This window comes from Sinocyclocheilus grahami, unplaced genomic scaffold (genome assembly GCF_001515645.1).
Source record: "Sinocyclocheilus grahami isolate Dianchi unplaced genomic scaffold, SAMN03320097.WGS_v1.1 scaffold601.1, whole genome shotgun sequence".
Taxonomy (NCBI): Eukaryota; Metazoa; Chordata; class Actinopteri; order Cypriniformes; family Cyprinidae; genus Sinocyclocheilus; species Sinocyclocheilus grahami.
In genome coordinates, this window is record NW_015505780.1 from 182,610 (window position 1) to 206,103 (window position 23,494).

Consider the following 23,494-nt stretch of genomic DNA (forward strand, 5'->3'; position numbering starts at 1 on the left):
AAGTTTTTCATTAATACTTTTTAAAAGTATCTCTTTATATATATATATATATATTTATATTTAGCTTTAATTTATATTTATTTCTGTTTTAGTACTTCTACTTATTTTATTTAGGTTGGTTTTCCATCGAATACTTACTCATTTTATATATATTTTTGTATACTTATTTTACTTCAGCTTTATTCCAATTAACAAAAAGATTTTAATAGTTAACAACAACAACACGTTCTGTGCTTACATTAAATATCATTTTCTCCATTTAAACACTTTACAAATGATCCGTCATGTAGTATATACTCCGTCATACTCAACATCAAACCCTTTCACATGTACAAACAAGCCTTTGCAATCAGACAAATTCCCTGATGATACTTAAATGGAACAATTTGAACAAATTCAGTCTTGATTGAAATCACAGCACATGCACAGATCATCTATAACACAGTCTGTTCGGATTTAGACCAAACACACACATTTACCCCAACCCTCGTGTGTTTATATAAGCCTATGCCTTCATACCCAAACAATCATGATCAGATTTATCCGGCTGGCAGATCTGAAAAACACTAATGCAACGAGACACTCAGAACATCTGGAGGCGATCCGTTTCCACCTGTACAACAGCACTGGTAGCACTACTACAAACTCTACCACTGCAGCATGTATGCGTTTACAGTCAGTTTATGTTCTGATATGCGTGTGTGTGCGTGCATATATATATATATATATATATATACATACACATATACAGTATATACATACACATATATATGTGTGTGTGTGTGTGTCTGATCTGATCTGCCATTAAAACTTACCAAACACACTAAAGAGTATAAAAAATATAGAATAGCCACGGTTCAGAGAGTATGCTGGAATCATGACTGTTGAGAGAGGAAGACATGTTGTAATGAACACAGACTACAAGAGACGTTGTAGGCCATTGTAGGACGTTTCACATTTGAAACAAATACAGATACCTGTGAACGTTGTGACAAGTCACAAGACATCATGTCATGTGGTTAATGCTAATGACTCATACCCTCTACTGCAATGAGCCAGAGATGACCGAGAATTTGACACAACAGTGCCAAAATGTCATCTGTGTCACTGACCATTTAAAACTTTACTGAGTCATTCAGAGATATGCACCTCATGAGAGACTTTAACAACATTAACAGTCAAATGAAGATGTACCGTCAGGGTTATTGGCTGTTGTTAGCAGCACTAGCAGAGAAGACAGGGACTTTGGCAGGTTTTTGAAGTAGGTTTCCCATTCTCCATTCTTCTTAGGGTCCTACGGAAACACATCTATTCAGTCAACTGTAGAAATTTTAACCTATTTTGCGCTTGACATGGCTGAGATTGCTGCTGCCAGGAGGAAGCATCGCAGAAAACAGAGCACATGGTAGAAAGTAAAGAATTTTTTCCACTCATCTTAATTTATTTGGAATGCCAGAGGAAGGCATTATCAGAACATATTGCATGCCAAGCTTTGTTATTTTTAATTTGCTCTGCTTGTTTGCAACCTTACACTAATATGTGCTGATCTTGGAAAATTGCTTTGGTTATTATAGAAATTAGATGTTGCATCTGTGTTCTTTAATTTACGCATTGTCAGTAAATCACATGCAGAACTTTCCACTCCCATCTTTAGTGAAATATTTTGGAACTGCGCTCTCGCACTAATTTGTCTTGTTTAGTAAATCTGGCCCTTAGTACATTACTAAGGGTTTCTGCAGGTTTTAAGATGGTAAATTTAAGACTATTTAAGACCGTTTTAAGAACAAGTAAAGAAGATTTAAGGAACAAACTAAAGAGAAGACAATAAGTCAATATGCTCTCTTAATGTAAATGTCTAGAGAGCACACAATGAGTTGTATTAGTAACACTTTTTTACACACACACACACACACACACAAACTTATAGCTTGAATAGCTCTCCTTCCAACCACTAGTATATGGAGAAAAAACAACAACACGTTCTGTGCTTACATTAAATATCATTTTCTCCATTTAAACACTTTACAAATGATCCGTCATGTAGTATATACTCCGTCATACTCAACATCAAACCCTTTCACATGTACAAACAAGCCTTTGCAATCAGACAAATTCCCTGATGATAATTAAATGGAACAATTTGAACAAATTCAGTCTTGATTGAAATCACAGCACATGCACAGATCATCTATAACACAGTCTGTTCGGATTTAGACCAAACACACACATTTACCCCAACCCTCGTGTGTTTATATAAGCCTATGCCTTCATACCCAAACAATCATGATCAGATTTATCCGGCTGGCAGATCTGAAAAACACTGATGCAACGAGACACTCAGAACATCTGGAGGCGATCTGTTTCCACCTGTACAACAGCACTGGTAGCACTACTACAAACTCTACCACTGCAGCATGTATGCGTTTACAGTCAGTTTATGTTCTGATATGCGTGTGTGTGCGTGCATATATATATATATATATATACAGAACCTAAGCCTGTTTTGGGACCTTTAAAATGTTATGCATTTAACTTGATGTGACATTATTGCCATAAAAATTATTATTTCCATAAATTATGCATTTAAAAATGTGACATTTCCATAAAAAGTAAGCACATTTTCTTTAGCATTAATATGATGTGTTTTACATTAAACATTACAATGAGAACCTGTTGAAAATAAAAAGGACATTGTTTTAAATATTATTCTAGATACAATTCTAGAAATGTGTGGTACCCACTTTAATCTATGCAGATTAAAATGAAAAAATCCTATAAGAAATAAAAATTACAATGAGAACCTTCTGAGAATAATTATAAAAATCCTTCAATTAATGCAATGCAAATTTTTTAAATATTTATATTGTGCAATGCATAGCATCCACTTTAATCTATGATTAAATTGATTATGATTTAATTAATTTAACAGATGAAAAAATTTCCAAAATTTATTTTTTATTTCATTAAAAAATATATAATATTTTGAAATATTATTTATAGTATTATTTATACTGTGGCAATGTATAGTACCCACTTTAATTTATGCAGAATTAATAAACCAAATTCAAATACAATTTTTTAAAAAATATTTAAATTAAAATATTTATAATATTATTTATACTGTGGCAAAGTGTAATAAAAATTTTATTTCATTTTAAGATAATATTTTGACATTTTGTTTAAATTATTTTATGGCTATGTGTTGCACCCTCTTAAATCTATGCAGAAAAAAAAGTTTCAACCTGTATGTTACGATTGGCAGCACTAAAACACATTTGATCAGATATCATGGACCACAATGCCGCCATATGTTAAGGCCTTAAAGGTCAAAGCTGCACGAGTTTTAGAGCTGTGATTGGTACCTCTTGGGAATGTGCTGTCCGGCCCAGGTGATGCTGACTGTGTATTTGCCAGGTGTGTGTGGATGGTATTCATAAGAGTAAACGCCTTCTGAAGTGTCCTTCTGTTTCACAGGCTCCTCTAGACCTTCTGCAAGAGAGGAAAAAACCATGAAAAACTTCAACTATTCAATCACAAACCATTAGAGAAGAATGGCACGAATAAAATGCAGAATTAAAGATGCATTTTCCCCATTTTCTCCCAAAGCATTTTCTTTCCTATGAATCTGAGGATTATGAAGATGAATAGCAGTCATGTACAGGATCACGTCTGCTCAAATTCCACAGAGATACACTTGTGTCCTGTAAGTTATAGTGGGCTCAGTGAAGCATCTGTGACCCGGTCGGGTCATTAATCACAGTCAGTGGAGCTGATGGAAACTGATGCATGTAGATGATTCATCTGGGCACCAGAGTCTGGGAAACCATCCCTGCTCACTCCAAATACTCAATCAAAATGAAAAAGGAGTCTTTAACAGGAGGGGATGATAGTGTGTTTGTTGTTTGGTCACTTACTGGGTCCTTTAACAGTGACCTTCAGATCACCACTACCAGCGTTACGGGTGTCCACCTTAAAATCAGCCACCTGACGCACTCTCACCCCTCTGGGCTGCAGACCTCGACCGGTGGCACGGCACGCACCGGGAACAGACGCTGAAACACACAAACACACAATACATGATAAGCCGTTGTAGTAGTAGTATATACTGTATTTAATGTCATGCCAGCATCTGAGGCGATCTTCATGGAAAAAACTGTTACAAACAATACAAGTTGCATAAATACTAGGGATGCACCGATACTGGTATCAGGCCCGATACTGAGCTCCTGCACTCGTACTCGTTAAAATGCCCCGATATCAAAGGCCGATACCACACAGCATGTGTTAAGCGCCATATTCAGACAAAGAAACACCGACAACAGAACAACAGACAGCAGAATGGAGTTAAGGATGTCTACTACGAAGTATATGTATGCAATGAATAGAACGTTAAACATTCAGTATTAACACCTGTATAGCTGATGTGCGCAAGCTGATAAGCAAAGCACGCTGAGTGGATTGAGCGCCCCAATATTTAAAAAATTTACAAATGCAATAAAAAATATTGGTATCGGTACTCGGTATCGGCAAGCACCAAAAATAAAAGTATTGTATCGGGCGAGCACTGGAAAAAGTGGTATCGGTGCATCCCTAATAAATACAATAAAAATTAAAAACGAAAAATTTTACACATGAAAAAAAAATTTCTGGTAAAATCTTACTAAACAAGTCCTTAAGTGAGCTTACTACATAAAAATGTTGTCTATATGCTTTAAAAGCGGGACACCCCAATAAACAATATCTATTAAATGTGCAAAAGCATTTAAAATCTATAAATTATAAAACATTTCTGCATATTTAATAAGTAAATTAATATGAAAATAAGTTTAATTTTACTATAAATGTTTATATATTTAACAAAAACATAATATTTTTATATATTATGAGTATAGAATATAGTACATTCTATAAAAGAAAGAATTTTCCATATTTAATAAATAAATATGCAAGTAATTTTACTATTACTTTTTATAATACAAATTATGTTTTTCTATATGTAAATGTATATGAGAATATATTACATGTACCATAAAATAATTAATAAATAATTTTTTTGCATATTTAATAAATAAAATATGCAAATAAATATAATTTTACTATCTATAATAAAATATAAATGTAATACGAGTACAGAATACTGTACATATAATTAAAAAAATTAAATGTTTAATTTGCATGTTAAATATATATTTTTACTACAAATTTTTATATTTGCAACGAAAACATTACATTATGTATTTATAATATATAAATATGAGTATGGAATAAAGTACACACAACAAAAATAATATATTTGCATATTAAATATTTTACTATTTTAATATTTGTAATAAAAGTATTACATTATATTTATTTACAATCTATAAATATGAGAATAGAATATAGTACATATACTATAAAATAATTAAATATTTATTTGTATATTTAAATATAAATGTATATACAAACGTACATATACACACTTTCTTTTATAGTGCATGTACTATATTTTGTACTTGTATAGGATAGTTATACACATTTTATTTGTATATAAGGTATATGCAAACAAACATGTTAATTTAATATATTTATAGTTTGTTTTATGATACATAAAACTTATAGATACAAAAATGTATCTTTCTTTATTTGCATAATTTGATAATTAAATAATGTGGGTAGAGAAAATCAACAACTTGGCATCTCTGTCAGCCAATCAGAATTACAAATTCAAATCTGATGTAGTATAATGAGCTTCTATCATCCAAAACTCTAAAACCCCTCCCTCGAACGTCTGCACAGCCGGCAAATATAATGAACAATCCCTCCGCGTAATAGCACACACTCCAATATTACCCTACCATTATACAGTATGGAGTCCTGTAATGTTTCCAGAGCACCAGAACAGCGTCCACAGACAGTGAGCCAAAACCCACATTGAGTGTAATAGCATCTCTGACAGAGAGAGACTCCGTGAGGTCTCATTAGGTTCAGATGAGTGCCACTGAGACACAGAGCTTCATTCAGCCCGTCTGACTCACTAATATAGACGTACAGTATAATGAGGATGATGATGATGATGTTTCAAACCAAAACTGTGAGGAGCACAAACCTTTGGAAGAACTGTTTGCTTCCATAAAAACACTGCAGAGGATAGACATCTACTTTAATGCACTTTAAGAACTTTTAAATCTACTTCCAGCCTTCTCGATCTTTATTCATAGTAGAGTTTTTAGGATTAGGAAATATCAAGAGCCAAATCTGAACTTTACCACAGTTTTGGGTGTTATTTTTAAAGCACATAATGGATGTTTTGGATAAATGCTTGCGAGATGTCCTGAAATAACATCTTGCGCTGTAAAATGCATAATACTTAAGCCATTTTCCTGTGGGTCAAAAATAAATAAAAGAATAAAAAATAAAAATAAAAGTATATAATATAGTACATATAGTGAAAAAGATCGAATACAATGTTATTTAAATAATTAATAAATATGCAAATAAATGTAATTCTGTTGCATTTTATATTTTTAATAATACTATTACACTTTTACATAATGTATAACTGTATATAATGAGAATAAATAGTACATATACCATAAAATATCAAATTTATTTGCATATTCAATAAATAAAATATTCACTATTAATGTTTATATTGATACTAAAAATATAGCATTTTTATACGTATATATAAATGTATGTGTACACACTATAAAAAGTATATAGTGATATTATATAAATGAATATAGTACACACTATAAAAAAAAGAACATTTATAAAAAAATATTCAATATGCAAATGTAATTTTACTATTAATCATTATATTTGTAATAAACTATTCAATGGTTTATAATTATATACATGTATATAACACGAGTATGCAATATAGTACATATACCATAAAAGAACGAGTTAAATATTTATTTGCATATTTAAAATTTTTTTTTATTATATATACATACATACATACATACATACATACATACATACATACATACATACATACATACATACATACATACATACATACCACACACGCACATATATACACACACACGCACATATATACACACACACGCACATACATACACACACACGCACACACATACACACACACACATACACATACACACACACACACACACACACACATATACACACACACATATATATACACACACACACACACACACACATACACACACACACACATATACACACACACACATATACACACACACACACACACATATATACACACACACACACACACATACATACACACACACATACATATACACACACATACATATACACTCACATACATATACACACACACACACGAATTTCTGTCATTATTCATAGAGTTTTTAGGAAAAGTAAATTCCAAATTTTAACTTTTAACTTTGCCACCAATGATTCAACATTTCTTGTGGCATTTTTAAAGCACATAATGGATCTATGAAGCTCTTTAATTTGCTTGTGAAATGTCCTGAAATAACATTTTGAGCTGTAAAAGTCAAGCTATCTGTTCGAATACATAAACCGTTTGTTTTCCTGTGGGTCTCGTTTAGTTTTACGGCCCATGTGGCTGATTTCCTTGTTCAACAGCTCCCGAGGTCACGCTCATCCAAACCTGCCCACCACAAACACTTTCAAACCCAAAATCATCAACGGCATCCTACGGGAACACCACAAAACCACACAATCATGAATTATTGTTGTTCAGTATCCCACTGAACAACAATAAAAAAAGAAAAGTAACTTTTTTATAGGGCTGCACGGTTTTGTTAAAATGCAGTTTAAAAAAAAACTCCAGGTTTGTGGTGCTTGCACAATTTGGCCAAAAATGTTGTGGAAAATTATTAAAGTCATTTTGATGCATAATAAATAATCATCATCCTCATCATCAAAATAACTATAATAATAATTTAAAAAAAAAAGTTTTAAAAATCTTTGAGATGAACAAACAGCATAATCATGCAATCGTCACAGGATTCAACAATGCTCTCACTGTTCAGTTTTGAACAGTAAAATTCAACCAATTGCAAAAACAAGCCTGTTGAATCAGCAGCATGATAACGTTTAACTACACGGGAAAATCAATTAAAGTCAACTTCTGTTAAAACAGAATTGCTGCACATTTGGAAAAGCTGTTTCAGACAAAAGGAATTTGGTGTTTTACAAGGTTTAAAAATGCTCCGTGACGCACAGATCCACTAGTCCACAGCGAAGCACGCAGAGAACAGACACAATCTACAGCAGGAACCAGGGTTATCGGACTTCAGGTAACAACAACAAAACCGCATTTAACAACCCCATTTCTTTACTCAGAATAAAATAAAACTTCACTGAAATAAATAAATATATAAACAAAAAAATATAGAAATAACTATATATAACATTTCTCATTTTTGTTTAATGTGACTTGATGTATTACTAAAACAAATAAAAAAATAATAAAACAAAAATGACAAACTCACAAAATTACTAAAACTTAGAAAACCAAAAATACAAATATAAATAATATAAAAATAAAATGTAAACTAATTCAAAATATTAATAAAAAAATAAAAGAATGGTATTCGAATAACACTAGCCAAGACTGAACAGAAATTCATTTCATTTGTTGCCTAATAAATCTCATCTAAAACAACAACAAAAGTCACAAAAGTGCATTAAAACCCTAATATTTGAATGTGAGCTTGTCCATCAAAATTACAAGCATTGAACACAAACACCAATCTAAAAATATTACATTTTATATAATAGATAAGTGTATACTATGTGAATATATTACATATACCATCAAATAATTAATAAAATATTTGCTAATTTAATAAATAATATATGCAAATAAACGTAATTTTACTATTCATTTTATATAATAAAAATTACATTGCAATATATTTATAAATATATAAATGTATATAATATGAGTATAGTACATGCACTATAAAAATAATAATAATTTTTATTTGCATTTTAAATAAATATGCAAATGTAATTTCACTACTAATTTTTATATGTTTTAAGTATATATATATATGCACAGTCAGACCTGCGGTGTAGATGTCGAAGAAGGTGGGTTTGTTGGCGATGTTGCCTAGCGGCTCCAGTCCGGGTCCTTTAGCCGTGACTTTAGTGGCGTCTCCCTGGGCTTTGTCCACGTTCACCTCAAACGGGCTCTTTGGGATTTGCTGTCCAGCGAAAAGCACAGTGACCTGTGAATTGAACATAAAACATCATGAGCCTATTTTTCACATAAAGTCGTTCTGTTTGTGTATACATAATAAAATGAGTGTTTTTATACAAACACACACATATATGACTATCATATAACAACTAGGGGGCCTCAAGGTGACGTAAAATGATTTAAAGTAATACAAAAAACAACAATTAAAATTTTTTTTAAAAAAGCCAAAACAACTTTTAATTCATCCACAACAGTTCTTGATTTCTTTGCAGGACAAGGATTCCCAGTCTAGAAACCTTGCATGTATTTAAAATTGAGATTTTTAGACCTGGAAAAGACTTGTAAATTAATTAAATCTTTAAAAAAAATAAAAAAATAAAAATAAATAAATGCAATTACGTTATATATGTATAATATATGAATAAGAATAAAAAAAATATTTGCATATTAAATATGCAAAAGTAATTTCACAGTTTTTTTATATTTGTAATAAAAATGACATTATATATATTTATAATATATAAATGTAAGATAACATTCAACACCTCCTATATAACTGCATGTTAGTAATGAAGAAAAACAGACTGGATGCATTGAGGAGGAGCCCAAACTACACATCGTCGACATAGTTATGATCCGTGATATTGGCACAGATTCTGTGTAATAAAAAATTCTTTGTGACTGTATATAGTTCTCAAGTTGGAAAAGACATTTAGTTCCCACTTTAAGTGAACCTTAGTTCCCAAGACATCTACAAGATGGATTAAAATGCTGATGCTGTAAAAGGAGGGGAGACAAACACATGACAGTGACTTTAAGTGTTAAAAAATAAATAAATAAATGAAACGCGTTTATTCTGTGGCACTTAAAATAATTTGGCACCTGTTTTTGATTTTTATAGGAGCCAATGGCTGCTTTAAGTGATTCTGATATTGCTGTGAATAACAGGGGGCCTTCGAGTCGAAAAGACTGAAAAGCACAGCAGTAGACTGACGTTCATCCTGACCTTGTGCGGTCCCATGACCTGAGGGATGTACGTCACGCTGTAGGTCTTTTTGCCTTCATTGAGCACAGGTTTGACCTCCTCTCTGCGGCCCTCTGGGTCTTCAACATAGACAGTGACCTGGCCTTGACCCGCGCTGAAGGTGTCCACCGTGAACACAGCCGGACGCATCACCCGGTTCCCGGTCGGCTCGATGCCTGGCAGCACACAGACAACAAACAACCCAGAAAATCATTCAGGACTTCAAGTTCATTTCAGCTAACAAGACGCGGATTTCCATTTTAATTACAGCACTAAACGGATCCGACAGAGCTGTTAAAACAAAAATCACATGCTTCAACAGTCCATTTCCTTCACACTATGCCATTAAAATCCACAGCAGACTCACAAAACACTCAATGTAAAATATATATGTACGTTTTGATTTCATAAGCATCTAGTATAAAAATAAAAATAGAGATTCACACAAAAAACCCACTAAACTGACAACTTCAGTCAGACCTCTAAAATGTACATCTTCCTTCTAAAATAATTTTTGTAAATCATTTTAAGATATTAATTTATAATTGTAAATAAAGTGTACATGCACGTATATGTAAAGGTTTATAAATATGCATCAAAATAAATGCATTTTCATTTTATTTATTCTCATATTTGTAGATTTTATTACGGTATGCACACCAACTTCCTCACTGCTTGATTCCAAATTTATTCTAAATAAATACATACATTTATTAACAATATTTATTTATTTAAACAACAATAAGTACATCTAAACATATTTCAATACATTTTACATATTGTTTTGTTCCTGTTTTGCGGTTTAAATTAGTTTAGCATTTAAATTGAAATCTTTTCCCCATTTGTACTCTTTCAGCCCTGAAGGCCTGTGGGCTGAAACATAAAAAGCCATAATAAATAAAAAGCCCTCATGAATGTATGATGTGGATTTCATTCATGAATCCCCTACTTGTGCACATTAAATGTTGCATAATTTATGCGTACAAAGAAACACAAACATTAGATATAATCCGATGTTGGTTAGAAAGCACAGTGGTCGACACAAACCTGCAAACGGAATGGTCTAAAAATACTTTAGTTTATAGTTTGAGGCAAACCGCACAAAACCGCAAACACACAATCCCTCTGAGCTCATAAAACACGTTATTTCCCAACACTGATTCAATTTGCCACTGAAAACTAAAGTCCTCTACAGGGAGCACACGGATTTAGGAAACAAGGGCGACTGTTGCGTTTTAAAGTAGTTGTTTAAGTTGTAGTGCTTTCAGAGGCAACAATCACTTAATGGAAAAATACCATTGATGTGACATTTTCATTATTTGTCGTAAATTATATGATCATTCAAAAACAGAGGTGAAAATTTCCCAAGACTGATGAGGCTGCAAACAAAACCTTGTAGTTCATTTTAGTAAATTTAGGTCACAGAAAATGTGTAGCGGTCACCTTTAGTGTGAGAATCATAAGTCTTAAACTCATTAGCCACTGGCTTTATAGCTTTAGTCAAATTTACAACAGGTAAGAGGCACACTTTCACTCCATCCATCAGTTCTGAACATAACAGGACATTCACACGGTACTAAACTTACACTACCGGTCAAACGTTTGAACGATTTTTTTATCGTTCTTGAAAACTTATTTGGTCAAAAATACAGTAAAAACTGTGAAATATTATTACAATTTAAAATAACAGGTTTTTGTTGTAATATATTTTGAAATGTAATTTATTCCTGTGATGCAATGCTGAATTTTCAGCATCATTACTCCAGTCCTTCAGAAATCATTCTAATATGCTGATTTGCTGCTCAAGAAACATTTCTGATTATCATCAATGTTGAAAACAGTTAAGCTGCTTCATATTTTTGTGGAAACTGTGATACACTACCATTCAAACAACTGAGGTAGAATTCAAAAATTAATAATAATAATACTTATTTAGCAAGGATGCATTAAAATTGCTCTTTTGAACTTTCTATTCAAAGAACCCTAATCTTCACAAAAACATTAATCAGCAAAAACGGTTTAATAATAATAACCAATAACAACTTAGCAGCAAATCAGCATATTAGAATGATTTCTGAAGGATCATGTGACACTGAAGACTGGAGTAATGATGCTGAAAATTCAGATTTGATCACAGAAATAAATTACATTTTAAAATATACTCCAGTCCTTCAGAAATCATTCTAATATGCTGATTTGCTGCTCAAGAAACATTTCTGATTATCATCAATGTTGAAACCAGTTGTGCTGCTTCATATTTTTGTGGAAACTGTGATACACTACCATTCAAACAACTGAGGTAGAATTAAAAAAATTATAATAATAATACTTATTTAACAAGGATGCATTAAATTGCTCTTTTGAACTTTCTATTCAAAGAACCCTAATCTTCACAAAAACGGTTTAATAATAATAACCAATAACAACTTAGCAGCAAATCAGCATATTAGAATGATTTCTGAAGGATCATGTGACACTGAAGACTGGAGTAATGATGCTGAAAATTCAGATTTGATCACAGAAATAAATTACATTTTAAAATATATTAATATAGAAAACAGTTATTTGAAATTGTAAAAATATTATGGTTTTATTCTCTATTTTTGATCAAATAAATGCAGCACTGGTGAGCAGAAGAGACTCAAAAAGCATTAGGTTTATTTTAATTATTCCAAACTTTTGACTGGTAGTGAACATGACCAAACTCAACCGCAAAAGGAAATATGAGACGCAGAGGAAACATGTTATCGCAACAATCCCATCACGCCGCATTAACGATACTGCGATGCATCAAGTATCTGAGAAAGTCTGACCGTAACGCTCCATTTGCTCCTGCCGACACTGAAAATCTGACAAGGTTCATGAGAACGACAATATCCTGAAACTCTGGTATGATAGCAATCTGTATTTGTGCGGCTGCTCAAACATATCTCTCTGTTTTGAAGATAACGCTGGCTGTTGCTATGTAAACAACAACACGAGTACAAGCTGGAAAATGCACGTTTGTAATGTGACAAAGCCGGCTCACCTGGGCCGTACGCGCGTGCCTTCTTCGGGTTGAGTTTGGGTTTGAGAGGAGCTCCGGGCTTCAGTTTGGCTTTGGGGAACTGAGACAGATACGTCATGACTGACTGCTCGTCCACACTGGGGTCAATGATCTCCTCTGGAGCGATAACCTGCAAACACAGAATGTATAAGAAGAAATGAAAAAATAAATTTTCACCTGGTTTAATGTGTAGCAAATTCATTTCTGACAACATTTGGCTTGAAGCCTGGGGCTGGTCTACCTGCTTACCCAAACCAGTGTTATTGTAGTATCATTGGTATACTATTACAATTTTTTATAACATTTTGTTTTATTCGTTATATTTTGTTTTTATATTTATATTTTCACTTTAATTTTAGTTGAAGTTTCAAAGAATTGTTTTTTTTAATAATGAAAAATACATTTAAAAAAAAATTATGTATTCATTTCCTTTAGTAATTAATATATAATTAATGTATTAAATATTTTATTTATTCGTTTTAGTTATTTTATTACATTTTATAATGTATTTATTTTTATTTATTAGTTTATTTAAAGTAGTTTTAGTATTTTAGTACTTCAAGTTAAACTAAACACAAATGAGAAATGTTGCCTTGGCAAAAAGCTGGAATAAAAGTTGATTTTATATTTTTAAATTAAAGTTTATATATATATATATATATATTTTATATATTTCAGTTAATTTTTGTTTTATTTAAAGTAACTACATTTTTATGGTAACATTTACTTCAGAACCAGAAATTATTATTATTATTATTATAAATGATTTATTATTATTATTTCAAGTAACTTTATGGTTTTAGCTATAATAACCCTGATCCAAACATTGGAATATTGATATGTATGCGATTCCATAAATTACACTTTTTTTTATACATGCATGTTTGTATAAATGTGTTATATATATATATATTTTATATATCATTTCAGTTCATTTTTGTTTTATTTAAAGTAACTACATTTTTATGGTAACATTTACTTCAGAACCAGAAATTATTATTATTATTATAAATGATTTATTATTATTATTATTATTTCAAGTAACTTTATGGTTTTAGCTATAATAACCCTGATCCAAACATTGGAATATTGATATGTATGCGATTCCATAAATTACACTTTTTTTTATACATGCATGTTTGTATAAATGTGTCTTGTCATACAATACTGGAAATCAAAAACAGTAGCATAAGTGTTCCTGATCAGATTAGAAAAGAGTTTTGCATCATTTCCCATCAAAAGGAAAAAAATAAATAAATCGGAAACACAACTGAAAGTATTTTAGTGTTCACATGAGGCCGGAATATTACAGTAAACCTAAACTGACCTGAGGTCACAAAACTCAAACACAAGAGGACAAAACGAGGCTCTTGACTTTTGGTTCATTCATGGAAGAATGTTCAGTTGCAGGAGTTTTGTGAAAGCACATGCACAGGTAACTGAAGAGGATCAGTGAGGCAGACGTGTGTTTGCTGAGGTGTGTTGAGTATCATATTAACTCTGTGGCAGCTGATACTGATGGATGTGTGTGTGTGCACCTAAAGCACGTCCCTTATTCTTATCTGAGCTTTATATTGATCTGTTAGCATGAACTGAGGGAGAGGGAACATGGCATGTCACACCCTTGTGTGGAAGAGTCAAACAGATTTGTGGCGCCTCTATGCTGCTGAAATCTCATCCTGATGCATTAGAGGTCAAAGGTCACCAGCTCACCTGTGGGATTCCCAGCCAATCATCAGCGAGCTGCATTGCCTCAGTGGCATTTTCCACCGGCTTCGCCTCGTCCCAGATCTCCCAGTCAGGACACAGGCCTGAAAAACACAAATACAGGACAAGATGAACAGTTAGACAGGTTATTAGGGCGTAACTAAGAGGTTGCTAAGGTGTTGTTAAATAATAAAAATAATAATAATCAATTAATCAGATTTATTTATTATCAATACTCAAATTGAGTTGTATATAAAAATAAATACTGAAAATGATAAAAATTAATTTGTTGTTGTGCTCTTACTTTGCCACTTGAACTGAGGCACTACAGCGATCGAGCGTCAAACACATTCATTGCTTAAATTATATTATAAAATTGATATAATCGGAAAGCTCAAACTTTATTTCACATCAAAAGTAAACAAAGCACAAAGTTATTGTGATTATTGGATGTTAATCCTGATGCACAAGCAGTCAAAACTTAGTTAATAATAATAATAATAATAATAAAGCAAAAAAAAAGTACTGAAATTAGTGATAAATTATAGATAATTTTTTTTAAACAAATTAAATCAAAATTAATATAATTCTAAATTTTATATTTATTAATAATTAATACAACTACATAAATTTATAAATAAAATGAATACTTATCAAATAAATTAATACAATTATATGTACAGAAGTAATACATTATATAAAAAAAATAAAATAATAATAAATAAACAATTAAGTACCAAAATGAATCAATGTAAAAAAAAATTAGTAAAAAATTATTATTATATAAATAAGTTAATTATATTTGATAAATATATACAGAATAAAATTAATAAAGTGATCAATATAAATAAATATATAAATTAAATTATAAATAAAGTAGTTGTAAATTATAAATAAATAACGGGGAAAAATGACTACAAATTAATAAAAACTGAATAAAAAAAAAAGAATTATCTGAATTTCACTGTTTAGGGCGAAACCGAAAATTCATTTCAGTCCACTAATGATGGAAGGTATTATTAATAGGCGCACTATAAGTTTTTCTAGAATTATCTATGGATAAAAATTTTTTAAAAACACGTGCACTAAAAAGCTCCTCCACACCAACTGAATTACAAAGAAGGAAATGTTGTAAACACAGCAGAGTTCTGGACTCATTCACAGCTGTGTTTTACGGCTGATCCACCGTATCTAGACAAACACGGAGCAAACGCACACAGCTGTCCAATAAACACAACAACAATAGCTGAACAGCACCCACTGCTCAAGCACAGCTCACCTGGAGCGCAGCTGTCCACCAGAGCTCCCAGCACTCGGCCGTTCCTCCAGTCCTGACTGAAGTTAGTGATGGGGAGGTCAGGCACTTTGTTCTGGATCCAGCCGAGCAGTCTCTGCTTGGGCGTCTGTTTCTTGGCTTCGCCGTCGTCTTCATCCTCCCAGACGGGCATAGAGATGGAGTAATGGAGGATGAGGGTCCACACCAGACCCAGGATCAACTTCAGGTTCCCGTCCACAATCGCTTTGCTGTCTGTTTGGAGCCGGAAAGAAGAGTAAACGACGGTTAAATAATAATAATAATAATAGTTTAGTAAATAAATAACAAGTAAATAAAGCAAGCAAATGAGTACTGAAATAAAGAGAAATAAAAAATTTAAATTAATTATAAGTACATAACTAATATAAAAAAAAATTAATGTAGAAGTGAATAAATAAGCAACCAAAGTACTGAATTTTCAAATGAATAAATGAGCAAATAAGTTTTAAAAAATGAATACAAATTATACATAAAACACAAAAATACATGCATAAATAAAATATATTTATTAAAGGAAATAGATAAATAAACAAGCAAATAAGTAATGAAATAAATAAATCAAATAAACAAGTGACTGAATAAATACTGAATAAGCAAAGCAAATGTGTAATAAAATTAAAAAATGACATAAAATAAATAGGTGAATGTGAATCAATAGAAAGCAAATAATCCATGAAATAAAATGATAAATAAAATAAGTGAATATGAATAGTGAATAAATAAGCAAAGCAAATACATAATGAAATAAAAAAATGATAGATAAATAAATAAAATAAATAGGTGAATGTGTATCAATAGTGAATAAGCCATGAAAAATAAATAAATAAAGTGATTGTAAATAAATAGTGCATAAATAAGTAATGATAAAAATGATAAATATTTATTTTTAAATGTACAATTTTATAATTATATACACATTTTAAAAATATTTATATATATTGTTTTAATTTATACACACACACATATACATATACATATACATATACACATATACATATACATACATACATACATACATACATACATACATACATACATACATACATACATACATACATACATACATACATACATACATACATACATACATACATACATACATACATACATACATACATACATACATACATATATATATATATATACACATATACATATACACATATATATATACATACATACATACATACATATATATATATATATATACATACACACACATATACATATATATAAATAAATAGCAACATTAATACTACACTGACTAAACTAATAAATAGATAAATGTGGTGGAGTATCGCGTTTGTAAATGACTCCGCATTTCATCCACAGCGGGCTGCACAGGATACATTAATCAATCAACATTACACCCATCAGGAATATGATTCACTGCAAACCAATCCCCGACAGCTCTGGCTAATCTTATCATACAACAGGAAATAAAATCATATTAAAAAGGAATGAAAATAGGTAACACTTTACTTGAAGGGGTGTGCATAAGACTGACATGACACATGTCATGAATATGAAAGAGGTTTTATGCATGTTTATGACAACTGTCATTAAGTGTCATTCACCCAGTTGTCATTTTTAATGCAAATATGACATTATTTGACCCAACCCTACCCCTACCCTTACCCATAGCCCATAACAAAGACATCTCAAACAATGTCATCTTTGCATTAAAAATGACATAACTGAGCGAATGACACTTAATGACAGTTGTCATAAACATGCATAAAAAACCTTCATATTCATGACATGTGTCGTGTCAGTCTTATGCACACCCCTTCAAGTAAAGTGTAACCTGAAAATATCTTGCACACTTGCACACATTTAAGATGAAGACTTGTGCTCAGTTCTGGTAATTGAGCACTCAGTAGTGAACACGGAAGATAAAACTGCGTTTAGCACACAAAGCAAATGTTTGCAGAAGGGATCGCAGCGGTTAGCGATTTTTAACACTCCAGACATCATTACACGGTCACGACGAGCCTCTGCCGAACAATCTCACTGCTTCCCGCGGGTTACTGTCATGAACTGTGTGTGTGTGCGCTTGTCCGCTCCCTCAGTGTTCACACTAGCAGTCATCTACTGCAAACATCAGCAATGAAGCTGAACTTTAGCACACAGCCAAAGATCAAGAGCAAATCTGACACGAAATAAAAACTAATCTAGCTTGACTAATACAGTTTGACATTCAGGTTTGATTTATTATTTTGTTTTTTAAATAAAAACTAAGTATCAACCTGAAAATATCTTGCACACTTGCACACATTTAAGATGAAGACTTGCGCTCAGTTCTGGTAATTGAGCACTCAGTAGTGAACACGGAAGATAAAACTGCGTTTAGCACACAAAGCAAATGTTTGCAGAAGGAATCGCAGCGGTTAGTGATTTTTAACACTCCAGACATCATCACACGGTCACGACGAGCCTCTGCCGAACAATCTCACAGCTTCCCGCGGGTTACTGTCATGAACTGTGTGTGTGTGCGCTTGTCACCAAACGCATTCTATATGAGATAAATCAGATATACATCAAATAAACACAATATTACAACGTACAATTGCACAAAAGGCTGCAAACGAACAGCGCGCATCTGAAGTGTCTCTGAAGGAAATAATGCATTATTTATCGGCTTTAGGATATCGGCCAAATTTTCTTATCAGGCCGATACCGATAACAGAAAAAATTAGCATTTATCGGCCGATATCGATATGGTGGCCGATATATCGTGCATCCCTAATTAGTATGAAATTATATGTATTATACGCTGTGAGAAAAAAATAAAAGCTGTAACTGAGGCAGTTTTCAAAAGTACCTTAAAAGGTGCACATTAGTGCAGAAGTCCTAAGAGGCCAGGGATTGTACTGCATGTAAATTGCACCGCCCCAGTGTGTCCGAGTGTGAACTCAGAGCGATGCCGCCGCTGGTACGACGAGGCAGACGGTGGAATGTTCTGGCAGCGTTTGTGAAGCTGGAAATGAGCTCAGTGCCAGATAAGCCTTCAGTGCATTTCTGGACTGAGCATAATTCATTAGCACTGACCCCCCTGTCCCGTCCCGTCCCACCCGCCCGCCTTCACGAGGTTCCCGTTTAATGGGATCTCCATAAGGAGCCCCCTCACCACCGGACGGCCCAACAATACAACAACAAAAAACACTGCTGCCGACTGAGCGCATTCAGAGAACAGCAGAATGAAGGTTACCATGACAGCAGGAGCTTAATCAAACCATTCATGAATTATAGATGAACGGCAGAAAGTTTTGGAAAGTTGCTAAAAACACAAACACACAACAGAGTGCAAACACGATTTTTAAATGCAGTTCATGCTGGACTGAAACTGTGACGTTGAGTGTAAAAATACAGCTTAGACCAGGATACAGACTCTCATACACACATATATATATATATATATATATATATATATACACACATACACACACACACACACACATTACGTACATATACGTGTGTTTGAATGTTTGAAAAAAAAAATATATATTTATTTACTTGAATATATATCTATATAAGTAAATGCATTATTCTAAATACATAAATACATCTAAAATTAATAAAAACATTACTATGAAAATTATATTTAAAAAATATTTATATATTAAACTTTATTATATAGTTGTATATTTCAAATATTAATAAAACATGCAATTATATATAATTTTATAATATACAGTGGGTACGGAAAGTATTCAGACCCCCTTAAATTTTTCACTCTTTGTTATATTGCAGCCATTTGCTAAAATCATTTAAGTTCATTTTTTTGCTGTGACAGACACCAACACATTTGACAATTTATTAGTTGATCCTACAATTCCATTAGTCTCAGAAACACTCATTCCAACTGGATAAACCCAAACAGATGGCCAACAAGCCTGATTACGAAGGTGTCCAAAATGTTGTCCAAACACTGACATAATCCAACTACGAGAATACACACCGATCATCGGCTCGCTACGCCCTGACATGAGTCAGTACTATCAGAGCAAACGTGCACTTACAGTGAAGATACAGAGCTCCACAGACAGAGAAGAGAAGAGAACTTACCAAGATAAACAAGTAAATTAATTAAATTAATATAAAAATCTTAAATAAATATACAGATAGGAAGAGCACCCTCAGATGAAGCTGTAATACCAACATATTGGCGAAACAGATCTGGCAAACTCTCCAGTGTGCATTTGTGTTTGCGCCCCGGAGAGAGTAAAGGCTTTCTAATTACAATGGCTTTTTTTAGAGTCGAATCTACTTCAACCAGCGCTATTTATTATCCGTGTTCTTAAGTATCTCAACACGGTTTGTTTTACTGACAGAGGGGCGCTTCATGATTCAATGAGAGCTGTTTGAACTAACGCCAATCGATTCAGACCCTTTTGCAAATATGTTTAGTATATTTCAATCATATGAAAATATAAGATTATCAGAAGACTTAACATTCCTGCTCAAATTCCTCTTGAATGGATTTGCAAAGTTTGAAGCATTAGCATGGGTCATGACTGACTAAGCAAAGGTTAGAAATGTCCTGAGCTTTATTATTGAGATCTCCTTGGGAACCGGCCTGGAGAAAATCAACAAACGCTTATGAAAGTGAATAAGCATGATGTGAGCAGCTGGAGCCATTACCAGAGCCACCGTCACCAAACATGATGTGATTCTGAAGAGCAAATCAGATTCTCTAGACGGAGAATCAAATTAACTGTGTTTAATCAAACGACTGCATTCATAACAGGCCATAAACACCTTGAGACATGCCATTACTATTTATACTGCTCATTTTCTGATATAAATGTTGACAGGCTTGGAAAGGTTAGAAAAATAAAGGATGTGAATTCTCATGTAAGTCTCATGAGCTGAATCTTACATGCAGCTACTGTTAAAGATTGAAACATCAAGCTAACTAAATTGATCAAAAACGATCACAAGAAAGAGAGTGGAATTTGTGTTTTGAATACAAAGGAAATTAAGAACATTAAAATATTTAACAGTTTTAGCATTATGACATTTTCATGACAATTACATCCCTGATACTCATTACTGTAGTAGTAGTAATAATAATAATAATAATAGGTATTTTATTACTGTATTAATAAATATTTTATTACATTATTATTAATAATATTATCATTATTAATGTTTATTTAAAATATTTGAAATTTTTGCATTACACTTATGAATGATGCTATAATAATAATAGTTTAATAAATACTTTAAATTAATTCTTAAATGATCATAGCATTCAAGTTACGTTTTTTTTGAAGACAGACAAAAAATAATTTATTATACAATAAAAAAATAGCAACAATCATAAGTTTAATGCAAATAAATGTTAAATAATTATTTTAAAGTATTTATAATGCTAATATTATTAAATAATTTTATAAAAATAGTATTATCAATAATAATAATATTTTTTATTTGTATTATTAGTAGTAGTAGTAGTAGTGCCATCATTATTGCAGAAGCATTTTTTTTGTGCTATGTCATGGTAATATATTTGTCACTACCTTTAACTTATGATGCCAACTTAAACATTTTTGTACAAAAAAAACAATGGGAAATGCAAAAGGCAAGTCCACATAATTGTTATGAAAACAATGTCATGATGTTCTGTTGATTTGTGGGATGAAATGTGACCATGTGAGAATTAAAACAAGAATATAGGAGTAGTCTTCCTCATTCTGACTGCCAAACTTAAGAGGGTGAGGACGTAACCCTGCGGCACGCCACACGAAACGAGAAAACAAAGAGGTTAAAGAGAGTTTTACACAGCCGTAACCTTTAGTAAATCATTGCTCCATTATTTCACTCCTTCCTCGGGCTGGCGAGTCTCCCGTGGCTCTGCTTTCATAAGATTAGGTGAGAAAAAGAGGCAGAGGCAGGAGATTTCCTCAGGGCGGGTGTCCTCAACCCACCATTACACCAGAGACACACAGCTTCACCCACAAACCCTCTGATCTCGCTATAGATACAGAAGGAAACAAAACCTGAAGTCTTTTCCAGTCACTTATCAACAGTTAAAACAAGACCTATCAACACGAGGGACCCTGTTAGTCCAGGTCTTTCTGCAGAGCAGCATTCAGAAAGATAAAGGAGACATCTTGGAAAAGCCCTAAATTATTTTCCACCAGCATAAATGGAATTAAGCTTCGATGATCAGATTCAACAGAGCACAGGGAGATTTATGGCTCATTGAGATTTTTCAAAAGAACTGAGAGGAGTTGAAGCTGTCAAAGTTAAGTCTGGCCATCTGACAGCAGGCACACGTGCAAGAAGCCCATCTGGAAATGCGTTTGAGGCGAGTGGAGTAACGCCGAGACTCCACCCGTACCGCCGTCATACAAGATCCACATTACAGCTCTGTTCCCGCAACAGCTCAAACTCGACATTACAAGAGGCTTGGGAAAGGGAAAACTGTCCAGAAAGAGACAGAAAAATTGGTTTGAAGTTGAGGATGAATCGCACAAAACCTGTCCATGTTACAAATTAAAACCTGGAAATAATATTTTGCACGACAAACAAAGCCTATTTTTTTTAAGAGCTTTTCTTTCTTTTTTTTACATTGGTATTGTCAAGCACCCTCTCAATTTTCATAAATGCATAAAAATACATACTATACATTTATTTAAAAAAAAATCAGATTACATTTCATAATTTTTTTTAAATATTTTCTAGACTTTATTTTATATCTTATTTTTACAATTTTACTGTTTTTTATAAAATAAAGAATTTTTTTCTCATTGTAGTATTTAATGCACAATTTTTGCTGTAAAACATTGCGTTTACATTTAGCAGACGCTTTTATCCAAAGCGACTTACAAATGAGAACAATAAAAGCAGTCAAAACTAACAAAAGAGCAACAATATATAAGTGCAAATGACAAGTCTCGGTTAGCCTAACACAGTACACGTAGCAAGGTGTGTGTGTGAGATGTATGTATGCATGTATGTATATATGTATATATGTATATATATATATATAAATACACACACAAACATAGTAGAAAAACAAGTAGATAGAATAGAAAAAATAAAAAGCTACGTTTTTTTTATAAAAAAAGATAAATATAAAGTAGAATTAAAATAGAATAGAAAGTGCTAGAGTTAGAGGGTCAAATAAAGGTGGAACAGATGTGTTTTTAGTCATTTCTTGAAGATGGGTAAGGACTCAGCTGCTCGGCAGGTCATTCCACCAGGAGGGAACAGTTA

General features: G+C 32.4%; 1 protein-coding gene across 1 annotated transcript in view; it reads right to left on the reverse strand.

The window, feature by feature from the left end:
• The window catches only part of flnba (filamin B a), a 62,817-nt gene extending 43,336 nt beyond the window's left edge, over positions 1–19,481 (reverse strand). Inside the window, exons 1-8 of the mRNA XM_016240796.1 lie at positions 19,319–19,481; positions 16,232–16,480; positions 14,959–15,056; positions 13,228–13,375; positions 10,182–10,375; positions 9,041–9,203; positions 3,915–4,139; positions 3,363–3,489 (exon numbers count right to left, since the gene is read on the reverse strand). Coding sequence (XP_016096282.1) covers positions 3,363–3,489; positions 3,915–4,139; positions 9,041–9,203; positions 10,182–10,375; positions 13,228–13,375; positions 14,959–15,056; positions 16,232–16,480; positions 19,319–19,481 — 1,367 coding nt within the window. The remainder of the gene's footprint in view (positions 1–3,362; positions 3,490–3,914; positions 4,140–9,040; positions 9,204–10,181; positions 10,376–13,227; positions 13,376–14,958; positions 15,057–16,231; positions 16,481–19,318) is intronic.
• Between the last annotated feature and the right edge of the window lie 4,013 nt (positions 19,482–23,494).